At 40.9% G+C, this 13,129-nt stretch overlaps 1 protein-coding gene across 1 annotated transcript in view; it reads left to right on the top strand.

Annotated features, from left to right (window-relative positions):
* Positions 1-583, top strand: part of SLC28A3 (solute carrier family 28 member 3) — a 57,636-nt gene extending 57,053 nt beyond the window's left edge. Inside the window, exon 18 of the mRNA XM_030832831.3 lies at positions 124-583. Within this exon, the coding sequence (XP_030688691.2) occupies positions 124-244 (121 nt within the window). The 3' untranslated portion in view covers positions 245-583. The remainder of the gene's footprint in view (positions 1-123) is intronic.
* The last annotated feature ends 12,546 nt before the right edge of the window (positions 584-13,129 follow it).

Raw genomic sequence — 13,129 nt, 5'->3', positions numbered from 1 at the left:
ACTGGAATGTGAGGCAGGATATCAGCTTCTCGCCCTATGCAATCTCTAATATGTCATCTTCTGCTCATCTACTGTTTCTGTTTTCTAAGGTTCAACTAACTGTTTTATTCTACTTTTCACCAGCACTGTTGTCAACGGTCCCGGTGAGGTCATCCCAGCAGGAAACCATAGCCTATATTCTTTGAAACACTGCTGCAATTTGTTGAATTCACCAACACTAAACTGCAGTTGGATTCCTTTTTGAGTTCAGCCACTTCTCCAACAGAAAAAATGTGAAAAAAGAAAAAATGTGAAAAAGGGTTTGGAATACCTTGAGTAATTTATTTGTGTTTTCATTCTTGTTCATGCACAAGAGTAATTTTTTTAAATCCATGTGTAAATAGTTGACTTGTGTTTGTGTGTGTGTGTGTGGTGATGGTGGTGATGATGAAGTAGGGACCTAAATGCCCAAAGGACTCTTTATCTCCGAAGTACAATATACTAGGATATTTCTTATTATTGATCATTTGTAACATATTTTTCTTGGAACTTACTGTGCCCTTTCAGTATTTAGACTTTATTTTAGAAATAAAATTGCATTAAATCTTTAAAAAAATCTAGTGTATATTTTATACTTAGAGCTTATCTTGAGAAGCTAAATTTTCATTGGCAAGACGTCATAAAATTTACAACTGAAAAATAAATTTACATACCCAGGTTGTTCCAGATAATACCTAAAAGTTTTCCAATAACTGAAATTAGTATCAGTTTTTAAATTTTAGTTCCTCAGTTCCATATATGAAATAGCTCCATATTTCAAATATTCATGATTAACATAATGGACAATGAAATTTTACAGGATGATTTCCTACATGAATTGAAGTGTGTGTATATATTTGGTTTTAATATATGTTGCCAGACTGCTTCTTAGAGAAATACGTTGTCTTAATTTTTATCTGCTTTGCAATATAAATTTTCTGATGTGTTTTATTCATCTACTTCTGTGAGTATGTGTGATATTTCCTTTTAAATACTATATGTTCACATAAGTTGCATGCTGATTTCTTTTTTAATGTTGTTTCTTTCTTTTTTTTTTTTTTGCGGTATGCGGGCCTCTCACCGCTGTGGCCTCTCCCATTGCGGAGCACAGGCTCCGGATGCGCAGGCTCAGCGGCCATGGCTCACGGGCCCAGCCGCTCCGCGGCACGTGGGATCCTTCCAGATCGGGGCACGAACCCGCGTCCCGTGCATCGGCAGGCGGACTCCCAACCACTGCGCCACCAGGGAAGCCCTGTTGTTTCTTTTTTAATGTTTGAGGGAGGGAGATATTATTCCTGAGCCATATTATGGGAAAGGATAGTAAGGGTAGGATCAGGCAAATCAGCTGGTGAGCACTTGAGGCTCGTTGCCTGCAGAAACCTTATCAATCCCCCGTGAACATTGTGAGTGGCTCTGGGCTGGCTGGAAGTTTCCCTTTTCCCAGTGAAGCCAGTCGATGGAGAGTTTTGGTGGACGGTGATGTCTTCACTCTTCTTTGGCAGACATAGAAGCTGGAGGGCTCTTTGTTCCTCACAGTTTATCCTTCACCCAGCCATAGTCTTCTAAGATGTCAAAGATGGAGTGTCTGTGTGTTTCCTCGGTTGTCGCCTGAGGTCACTTAGTGCTGACAGCATGTTGCTGTCAGTCTGTGCACCCTGACCTTGTTTCAAGCCAAGGTTGTGAAATCTACTTTGAAGAATTCTGCACTGTCTTGTCTGTCCATGAAATCCGAAGTCCCTAGCCGTCTTTCTGAGTCTGTCTTTCACACTGACACAGTTTTCACTAATCTGAAAGCCCTTTTTTATTTTATTTTATTTTTTAAACATCTTTATTGCAGTATAATTGCTGTACAATGGTGTGTTAATTTCTCCTTTATAACAAAGTGAATCAGCTATACATATACATATGTCCCCATATCTCCTCCCTCTTGCGTCTCCCTCCCCACCCTCCCTATCCCACCCCTCTAGGTGGTCACAAAGCACTGAGGTGATCTCCCTGTGCTATGTGGCTGCTTCCCACTATCTATCTATTTTACATTTGGTAGTATATATCAGTCCATGCCACTCTCTCACTTCATCCCAGCTTACCCTTCCCCCTCCCTGTGTCCTCAAGTCCATTCTCTACATCTGCATCTTTATTCCTGTCCTGCTCCTATGTTCTTCAGAACCATTTTTTGAAAGCCCTTTTTTAAATACAGTTATGAGTCCAGTTATGAATGTTTCCTAATTTCAATGAAGATGGAAGTTTGCTTTCCAGCTTTTTATTCTCCTTGTTATTTTCCATTGGCTTGCAAAAGGGGAGGGGGTCAGAAATGGCATTTCTCTCTCCAATCCAGAAGCTATAGTTATAAACAAATTCTCTGACCTTACAGAAGACTTAGGGTCTCAGCCAAAAATAGTTGGAGTCATAGAATATGGACATTTTTCTTTGATTTTTCTTTCCACTGGTAAAATAGAACATCCAAGCAATTAGGTCTGAGTGAGAAGGTCTCTGTAACTACACAGATTACTAACATGCATAATTTTGAAAATGCTCCCACCCTAATTGCTTTCATGTTTCTGTGGTTTAGTTAGGCTGGTAGGCCATTGTGAAGAGCTTAAGATGTGCACCTGCCCAGTGAGGCTGACTTCCAATTACAGAACAATTCCAAAATCAGGCATGCTTACAAAGAAGGTATTGAAGGACACAGTGTGCCAGGAAGGATTAAACTACTCTGAATGTACTGGAGCAGGGGCAGCGGAGGCGATCATTCACATTTTAAACAGGCAGGAGCACAGGATTAAAGAAATCCTTGGTACATGTGCACCATATGGGGCTAATGAACCACATGGTCCTAAGAAAAGCTACCTTTTTTACAGCCTGTTACTTAATAAAAGCAACTTTGTTTTAAGCTGAAGCAGGAAGAAAAGTGTACACTTGTCCATTCTTTTTCTGGATCACAAGCTTATGATGATGAATGTGTTTTCCTTTTTATTACAAAGGCAATGTGACTGCCCCTGGATGTAGAGGGAGTTCTTTCTACTCTGGTCTTTAGTAGACTACTTGGCATTTCTATTTCAAGAGACTCTAGAAAGTAAATGATGGATCTGCACCAAGTCAGTTCCTCTACTCACTATGCCTTTTGCAAAATAGGAAGACAGTGACTGATACAAGGGGTACAGCCTATAGCCATGGAATAGAAAAAAGCACTCAAATGACAATCTTGAGATTTAGTCCTCTGGCAACTGAAAACCAACCACTTTATTTTTTCTTTCTTTCTTTCTTTTTTCTTTTTTGGCCGCTTCCAGAGTCCTAACCACTGGACCGCCAAGGAATTCCCCAATCACTTTAGTATGAGAAACCAAGATTAGGAAAAAACTGATGTCTTACAAGTCATGTTTACGTGAAGAATCAGACCTGTATCTTCCATGCACTGGGCATGCTTCCAGTAACACTCATAAAATAAGAGGACAGTAGAATCCTAAGTCACTCAGAAATGCCTCATCTCCTTCCACACTCCCCCCAACCCACTTTAAGTCATGTAAAGCCACCAAATCTATAGATTACTATAGCTAAAAGGAGAATTAGGGCAATATTCCCTGGTCTAATCTGAGTTCCTTCAACTGCAGAGTAGTAGTAGACAGACTACTAATTCCTATGTATCTCCAGTACTAGTGCCTGACATCTAGTAGACATTCAGTAAATGTTTATTCGATGAATGAATGAATGAATATTGCAAAATGACTAACCTTCACATAAGCAAGAATAGTTAACTGGATCACTGTTAAAAACTTTGTAAAAATATCATCCAAAAATGCATACTCAGAATAAAAATTGCAAATGATATGCCAGTGTGTATAATGGAGAAATTGGAAATCTTCCTCCCACCTCAATCTCATTCCCCATAGTTAGCCACAGTGAACCCTGGTATCACTGTTAATTTTTCTCAGTATATAATCAACTATACAGTAAGTTATAACTGTCAAACTGGAGTGAATGAATCTTCTTTCAAGCCCAATGCCAGAATTACTTTCACCTTCTATTTCTTGGCAACATCATGCACATGATTTTGCTTGTCTTACAGCATTAACTGTCCTGAACAATGATTAGCAAATGAAGTTCAAGCAACTAGTCTTCCTGATAATCTCTGCAAGGCCAGTTGGCAATTCAGTAGTGTTATCTACCTTGAAGCTAAATGGAATCATTAAAAGCATCTCAATACCCAACATAAATAGGTGTACTTAAGTAACCAGATTCTTTCTGCTTGTATGAGCAATTGTTCTGCTATCATATTTGGAAAAGCTCTTATAGGAAATGGGAAACCACAAGCTGGTTGCAACTGCTGACAGGATTCAGCAGCTAAGCGTCCATCTCTGGACCTGAACTGTCAATGTCCAAATCCTGGCCCCAGCCACTAGCTCCATTACCTTAGATATTTATGTAACTGCTCTGTGCCTCAGTTTCCCCATCTATAAAGTGCAAACAAACACATCTCCTCCCTCATATTTTTGTGAGAATTAAGTAAGTTAAATCATATAAAGCACTTAGAAAAATGCCTCACAGAGAAAGGCTATAAAAGACACTTTTTCTTCATTAAGGTATCATTTATATACAATAAATGTACAGATTTTAAGTGTACATTTTGATGAGTTTTGGCAAATACATACATCCATGTGACCATCTCCCCAATCAAGATGGAGCACACTTCCATCATTTCAGAAAGCTCCCTGGTACCCCTCCCCAGTCAATCTCTCCCCCACGCTTCCATACTCCCAGGCAAGCCTGATTGAATTTCTTTCCCCTAGAGATTAGTTCAAATAAATGATTCAGCTAGAACATCATGTAAATGGATCCCGACAGCACATGATTTTTTGTCTCTTGCTTTTCTCATTCAGCATAATGAATTTAAGTTTTATCCAGTAGGTCATTCTGCTTTTATTGCCGAGTATTATTCCATTGTATGACTACACCACCATTTATATATCACTTCTACTCTTGATTGACATTTAGGTTGTCTTTAGTTTTTGTAGAATATTTGCTTTTGAGAGAGATTTCTATTTGCCACACACTCTTTAGGAGTATCGGAATATCTTAAGCTTCAGAAATATAAATTGGAATGTGAAGAAGGCATCGTTTGCCACACGGGGGCTTGCTCCTTATCACCCTTCCTCTCCCTCATAATCTTGCTGAATCTTTTTACTCTATGTTGTTCTTCACAGGGATTTTCAAGATGGCGGGCTTCAGGCCACAAACTGGAAGACCAGTGATGACTGAGCCTCAGTGGGGAATAACTGAGAGACTAGAGCACCATGAGGTCACTCTTGGTTGAATAGAATGTTGATTAGCCTGCTGCTACGTACTGCATGATGGCACTTTCACTGTACTGCATTCTGAGAAAAATCATGGGGCTTTTCTAAGTCTCCAGTAAAAGTAAATTACCTTAACATTAACTGTAGTACAAGAACATGAGTTAAAAATAGACAAAATGTAAAAAACATTTTGTAGTTTGCAAGTATTGTAGGAAAGCCCAACACATATTTGAGGTGAGCTTTGATCATACCATGACAGATTTTGGCTCCAATAGCTTGCAAGGTACAGAAGCATCCAGCAACTAACAATTTTGTTACTTAGGAGCTATGATAAACTTAATCCCATTTGTGGGAAAGATTGGCCAGTTCTTAAAAGCACTTGCGCAAAACAAAGACTCAAATTCTCATTAGAATTCACCCATCAAAATTCAACGTGCCCTTTCTGAGATGGACATCTCAAAGGGTTGAGAATTATTTGCTCTCTTTGACCACCCATTCATCAATGTCTGGCCATGTAAAACAGGTTATCCAGAAAGTGAGGGTTTCTGTGTATACTTAAACCAAAAAGAACCAAACAGAAGGAAACAATATGTTCTTGGGGACTCACCAGAGGTCCTCTTGTTGCAGTCTGACTTGAGTACGTTTCCATAGCAACAGACTCCAGCGTTCTCAAACAAGGGTCAGGTGCTCACAGGAGGCTGCAGCTGGACACTGAAGAAAGTTTCTTTTCTCAAAAGTTACAGAAGTATTCCAACAAAATTCGATCAAAATTCCATCTAAAATTGGCAGGAGGGTGGTCTTCTAGATGACCTGAAAATAAAATTAATTTCTTAAATACTCTCTCCTCCCTCTTCCCATTATTACCAGGAAAATGTTTGGGGAGAATTTTATTCAGGTTACAGTTTTTTACAAGTGCCTCTTGTCAGATAGGACAGACACTGTCCAGACATCAATAGTGAGAAACGGGTCAGAGGTCCAGAGAATTTTCCCAGCAGCTGGCCAGAGCCTGGGGGGTCCTGAGGGGATAAGGCAGAGATTTGGGGCTCCAGAGGTGGCTCCCTATGTTGGCCTGCTACAACTGTATAGGGAGAGGTGCTCAGAGGTGTTTTTGTCTCTACCCCTTCTCATAATACCTTTTATAAGATGCTTTATCGCAAAAGTAATCAGTCTTATTTTTGTAGAAAAATATTCAAAATCCGAAGAAGAAAATAAAAACTTTATCCGTATCCCATCACAAAATATAACAAGTGCTAATAATCTGTGGTATATAGTCATTCAATGTGTGTGTTTGCTTAAGACTTTCAAAATGAGATCACTATTGTGATTTACTTTGAGGCCAGCTTTTCCCTCTTAATATATCATGAACACTTTTGCATGTTGTTAAGTATTCTCCTACATCATCATTTGTAAATGGCTGTTGTGCATCCCACTGACTGTATCACTGTACCAGAATTTACCCAATCTCTTATGGTTGGCTATTACAGACGTTTCCCATTTTTCATGATTACCAACACATCGACAATACACATTCTTGTAGTCAAATCTTCGCACAAATTCATGATTAATTCCTTGTAAGACATACAAAAATACTAGAGACACATAGAGATTTTATCTCCCAACATAAATGCTAAGTCTCAGGGCAAAGCCAAATGATCAAACTTTGAATGGATGGCATATTTACAGTATAAAGCTTGTCCACCTGCTAGATTCTGCTGGCAATCAAGGAGGTAAATGAAACATGACAGCGAACTTGGGCTTGTGTGGGATTTTATACACTAAACAGTGACGTCAGCTTTGTAAAAACCCTGGGCAAATGACACACCAGGTTATCTTCATCTGATTAAAGATGAATTTTCTAGTTCCATCCTTGAAACTGAAAGTGATTTCTCTATGTCTCGAGTGGGCTTTTGTACTGCCAACACAGATTAACTGGGTACGAATAAAACAAAAGTAAGTTTGAATGCCAACTCCCAACCCCACTTAGACCCAGTCCAGCAAGAAGAAAGTCCTAGTCCATGGAAAATCAAAAAGTATGGTTCCTGGGCTTCCCTGGTGGTGCGGCGGTTGAGAGTCCACCTGCCAATGCAGGGGACGCGGGTTCGTGCCCTGGTCCGGGAAGATCCCACATGCCGCGGAGCGGCTGGGCCCGTGAGCCACGGCCGCTGAGCCTGCGGGTCCGGAGCCTGTGCTCCGCAACGGGAGAGGCCACGACAGTGAGAGGCCCGCGTACCGCAAAAAAAAAAAAAAAAAGTAGGGTTCCTGCCAGTTCCGCTGGATATAGGGCAAGCTGACGGCAGGGGATGGGAGAGCACTGCATAGGTCCTTGGGCCTGGGTCTGTTCACCCAGTTAGGGGAGGGCCAGCAATTTCCAGCAAAAGCAGAATCCAGAATTGTGTGTCCTATCTCCTCAGGTTGCCCAGGAGAGCGGCCATGGGTTCTCCTTTGCAGGGAGATGGAGTAGAGTCAACTCCCTGTACCTACCGATGGTTCACAAATAGCCGCATACTATACACCTGTTCTGTACCTAGCTCTTAGTCACTTAATGATATATCCTAGGACTCCTTCTAAATCACTATATAAAAACTTCATTCGTTTGTACATGTCATATGGATTTACTATGATTTATTTAGTAGTTTTCTATTTATGTTATATCCCACATTTTGCATCCCCAAAATGCTGCAGTAAATAGCCTCCACGTATGTCACTTCACTTATGTGTGAGTATACTTGTAGGAGAAATTTCTAGAAATGGAATTGCTGAAACTTAGGTCATGTACATTTGTAATTTTCAAAGACATTGACAAATTACCTTCCATAAAGATTTGACTGATTGATAGTCTCACCAGCCAAACACAGTGCAGTGCTTTAGTAAACTTATGAATTTTTGCAAAATGCAAAGAAAATGGTACCTCAGTGTTTTTTAATGTATATTTCTCTTGCTTAATGAAGCTGAGAATCTTTCTGTATGTTTAGGAGCCATTTGCATTTCTTCTGTGAATACTTTATTCCTACCCTTTATTAGTTTCTCTATTGGGTAAGTTGTCTCTTCCTCAGACATTTGTAGGTGCTATTTATCTATGAGGGAGAATAAGCCTTTATCTGCAATAAGAACTGTAAATATTTTCCCCATATTGTCATTTGTACTTTTACTTTTTTTTTTTTTTTTTTTTTTGCGGTACGCAGGCCTCTCACTGTTGTGGCCTCTCCCGTTGTGGAGCACAGGCTCCGGACGCGCAGGCTCAGCGGCCATGGCTCACGGGCCCAGCCGCTCCACGGCATGTGGGATCCTCCCAGACCAGGGCACGAACCCATGTCCCCTGCATCGGCAGGCGGACTCTCAACCACTGCGCCACCAGGGAAGCCCTGTATTTTTACTTTTTTATGGTGCTTTTTTGCCATGCATACATTTTTCCCCTCCATGTTTAATTGTATTGATTTCTTTAATTATGGCTTCTAGGTTTTGTGTCATAAAAAAATCCATCTTCATTTCAAAGTCAAAATGTAATTTCCGGGCTTCCCTGGTGGCACAGTGGTTGAGAGTCTGCCTGTCGATGCAAGGGACACAGGTTCGTGCCCCGGTCCGGGAAGATCCCACATGCCGCAGAGCGGCTGGGCCCGTGAGCCATGGCCGCTGAGCCTGCGCATCCGGAGCCTGGGCTCTGCAACGGGAGAGGCCACAATAGTGAGAGGCCCGCGTATCACAAAAATAATAATAATAATAATTTCCTGGGAATTCCCTGGTAGTCCAGTGGTTAGGACTTGGCGCTTTCACTGCTGAGGGCCTGGGTTCAATCCCTGGTTGGAGAACTAAGATCCCACAAGCCACGCTGTGTGGGCAAAAAAAAAAAAAAAAAAGTAATTTCCTTGTAAATTTTTTATGGTTTCACTTTGCATATTTAAATTTTTGATCCATTTGAATTTTGTCCTGGTAAGTGGTGTGATATATGGCTCTAACTTCATTTTTGCTAGATGGTTGTCCCAATTTCATTTACTGAATACTGGTAGTTTCTATTTTCGCCATTTATTTAAGATACCACTTTTAACACATAATAAGATTCCATGTATTGGGGTTTATATAGACTCCGTTCTATTCCCTTGATCTATCTCCAGTAAGGATCAATTGTTTGATTTTGAAGGGGATCAAGGTATGCTACCCTAAAAGATGCCACTTTTGTGTAAGGATTGTTTTGAGCTGAAAGCAATTAGCTCTCTGCCCTCCCCTTTTCTGTCTAAAAGCAAGGCATAAATTTCTGTTTGTAAAAGTGTCTCCTCCTACACCAGGAAGATGATGACAACCCTTAATCACTGGAGACAACTCTTATCAATGGAGAAAATACCAACTTGAGTTTGCATAATAAATCTATAATTCTTCTCTTCCACTAGTTTCCCCTATATATTTACCGTCCCACAATGTACTGCCCCGGGAAGCACAATTTATTGCTAATTTACTTCCTACAATTTACTCCACTTCCTTTGTCTAGTAACTTCACAGTTTATCACTCTTTGTTAAGATGGTATACATGCCCCCGGGTCTAACCACTTCTTTGGGTTTCTTCTTCTTTCTTTTGAAGCCCCCATATATATGCAAAGTAAATTTCTTCTTCTGTTAACCTGTCTTTTACGTGTTTAATTCATGGCCCCCAGGCACAGAACCCAAGAGGGTAGAAGAAAGGATCCTTTCCTTCCCCCACCGTCTCTAAAATGGAGGTTATAATATCTACCCCGAAGAATTAGATTAGAGAATCAAATGAACGTGCGGTGTTTGGCCCATAGAGGAATTCAATAAATTTCAGCAATGATGATGAAGAGAAGGAAAATATTGCCTACCTCACTCCTGTGCAAAGAAATGCAGATACCCAGAGGGTTCACAGATAATCCTGGTTCCCAGATTAGCCTTTTCATTATACTCTGAACTAAAGATATCTCTACATGCAAAAAGTGACATTAGCAATGATCTTGATAGTAATTTTAGTGAATTTCTCACTAACCCAGTTTGAAAAGGAATCTCTAGGACTGTTATTCTCCTGAAACTGGACTGCCAAGGCAAAAATGGCAGGCAAGACCAGGTTCGAATTCTAGTTTAGCCACACATCTCTGAGAATCTGTTTCCTTATCATTAGAAGAGAGATAACTATACTTCCTTCTCATTCTGACAAATGAGATAGTAAGATAAGTGGCTAGCACTGAGTTTGTCATTTAGCGTATGTTCAATCTCATGGTGGCTATTTTTGTTTTATCATCATCATGTTCTTTGTCATAATCACTAAAGATTATGGCTTTGGGTGAATGAGGACAAAAAAAAGGAGGGTAATAAACACCAGTACTGGAAGGAAAGAAAGGACATAATAATCAGAATATTTTTAAAAATTTTAAGTAGGAGAATAGAGGGATATGTGTGAATTGATGGAGAATAGAGGGATATGTGTGAATAATGTGATTAAACTAGGTAAAATAAAATGTTACCAGTAGAATCTAAGTAGTGCAAAATTATTTCAAGTTTGCTGTATGTTTGAAAAAAAATTTATAGTAAAATGTCTGGAAAAATTCGAGGCTACCATCCCTCTCTCCTTCCCATCCTAATTTTACTGTAACCCCCCACAAACACTCAAAGGCAAGGATGATTGATTTTCCTTGTGTCTTGATATTTTACATGGAGTGAAGAACTTGTAATTCACTTCCTGGCCAAAATTACAAGCTGTTGTTATGTATGTGATTCCCTCCCTTCCCCTAAAATTCATACTTTTTATTTCCTGCTGGTTCAGCTGACAGCTCCAATTTGACAGCTGTCCAATTCTGACAGCTCCACATCAGCAACCAATATCACTCACATCCCAGAATCCCCTCTCCCACCCTGTTGCTCTCAGGCCCCCAAGTCCCGGAGTCAAACAGTTTCTCACTAGGAAACTACAGAGAGGAAGAAGTTGGGACCTGGGATTGAAATGCTGTATCCAGAGCATTTGAAACGCCAAAGTCAGCTGCAGCTTTCGCCTGTTGCTATGGCACAGGTGACTCTGTAGAGTCACCAGCCTGGAAACTGACAGACATAGATCAGTGTGCACTGGTTGCCATGGTGAGGAAAAACCTAAGGATGCTTTCTCCATGCCCATTGGTGCCCAGCATGTCAGGTGTCCAGAGCTGCAAGAGAGTGCTAAAAGCCCTCATCAAATCATTAACTTTTAGGCAGAAATTCAATTGTGCTCAATTGGTCTGAGGGTCAAGCTTCACGAAAGAGATTGTCACAGGGAGGAGAAACGCTGGACCCTTCAGAAACCTGGAAAATAAAGTATTCAAAGCAAATTCTGTGGTTTTTTTAGTGACTTGTTCATGTTCTTTTTCAAAGGAAAGTTTAATTAACTCCATTTAGAAATGTTTAACCTTGGGCAATTAACATCCTTAAGTCCAATATTTGTCAAAATGCTGTCCCCAAGGTAACAAATCAGAATCTCTGGGGGTGGGGCCCAGGTACCAGCAGTTTTAACCATGTCCCTAAGGTCCTAGGCACACTGAAGTTTTAAAACTACTGCCCTAGTGTACCTATATAACTTTAAAGTCTCAATACAAAAACAATTCCGGTCAGTAGCACCAAAACATTTCACCATTCTTGTTCCTTTTTGTCATGTTCTTACATCACCATGACTCCCTAAGAGCCGCACTCTTTGAAAGATATTTGTCTACCAACAAATTGCATGTACAGTCAGCCCTCCGTATCCTGGGATTCTGCATCCACGGATTCAACCAATGCCAGTCGCAGGCTGTTGAATCCGCGGACGCAGAACCCACGGATACGCTGCCGACAGTACCAGTCATTTTCTATAAGGGACTTGCGCATTCGCAGATTTGGGTATCCGCTGGGGGTCCTGGAACCAATCTCTGAGGATACCAAGGGATAGCTATATTGAATAATGATTTTTCCCCCTTTTAATCAAAGACGTACATAGTACCCCTCAGCTCAGGTGAAACGTATATAGCTCATTAGGCTTTCAGAGATTAAAAACAATAGCTCAAGTTCCCCAGTCCTACCTTTGCCAACCCTTAGTGATTTGAGCATCCCAAGTTGGGATTACAGAAACTATTGAAGAACTCCACGGCATCAAAGACCGGTTCTGAGATGTTAAACATAAGCAATAACAAGATCCATCCTCCTTCTAAGGAATGTAAACTTATTTATTCCTTCATTACTTATAACTACCCCTGTCCCAGTATGGATAGAATTTAAAGTAATTCACAAAGATTCATAAAATAACGTAAATTAGCACAGCCTTCTACTTGTTTCCTATTAGCCCATCTCCCTTTCCTTTCCAGTATTAATAGTCCTCATTTTTAGCTAAAACACATGGCTACCCACATTTCCCAGCTGTCCTTATAGCTAGGTGTACCCATATGACTAAGGTCTGGTCAATGGGATGTACATGGAAGTTGTTTATGCAACTTCTAGGAAGTATCCTCAAAAGGGAGGATTGGTTGTGTCCCTTCCTGCTGACTGGCCACAGACATAATGGGGAGAGTAGCCATCTTGGACCATGAGTTGGAAGCCGTGTGTTGAGAATGACAGAGCATTAGAAGTCTGGGCTCCTGATGATGGTGGAGCTGCCATTCCAAACTTGGACAACCTACCCAAACTTTTTTTTTTTTTTTTTTTGCAGTACGCGGGCCTCTCACTGTTGTGGCCTCTCCCGTTGTGGAGCACAGGCTCAGCGGCCATGGCTCACTGGCCCAGCTGCTCCACGGCATGTGGGATCTTCCCGGACCAGGGCACGAACCCGTGTTCCCTGCATCGGCAGGTGGACTCTCAACCACTGCACCACCAGGGAAGCCCTACCCAAA

Source organism: Globicephala melas, chromosome 6 (genome assembly GCF_963455315.2).
Source record: "Globicephala melas chromosome 6, mGloMel1.2, whole genome shotgun sequence".
Taxonomy (NCBI): Eukaryota; Metazoa; Chordata; class Mammalia; order Artiodactyla; family Delphinidae; genus Globicephala; species Globicephala melas.
Note: the sequence above shows the minus strand (reverse complement) of the source record. Positions and strands in the feature narration are given on the sequence as shown.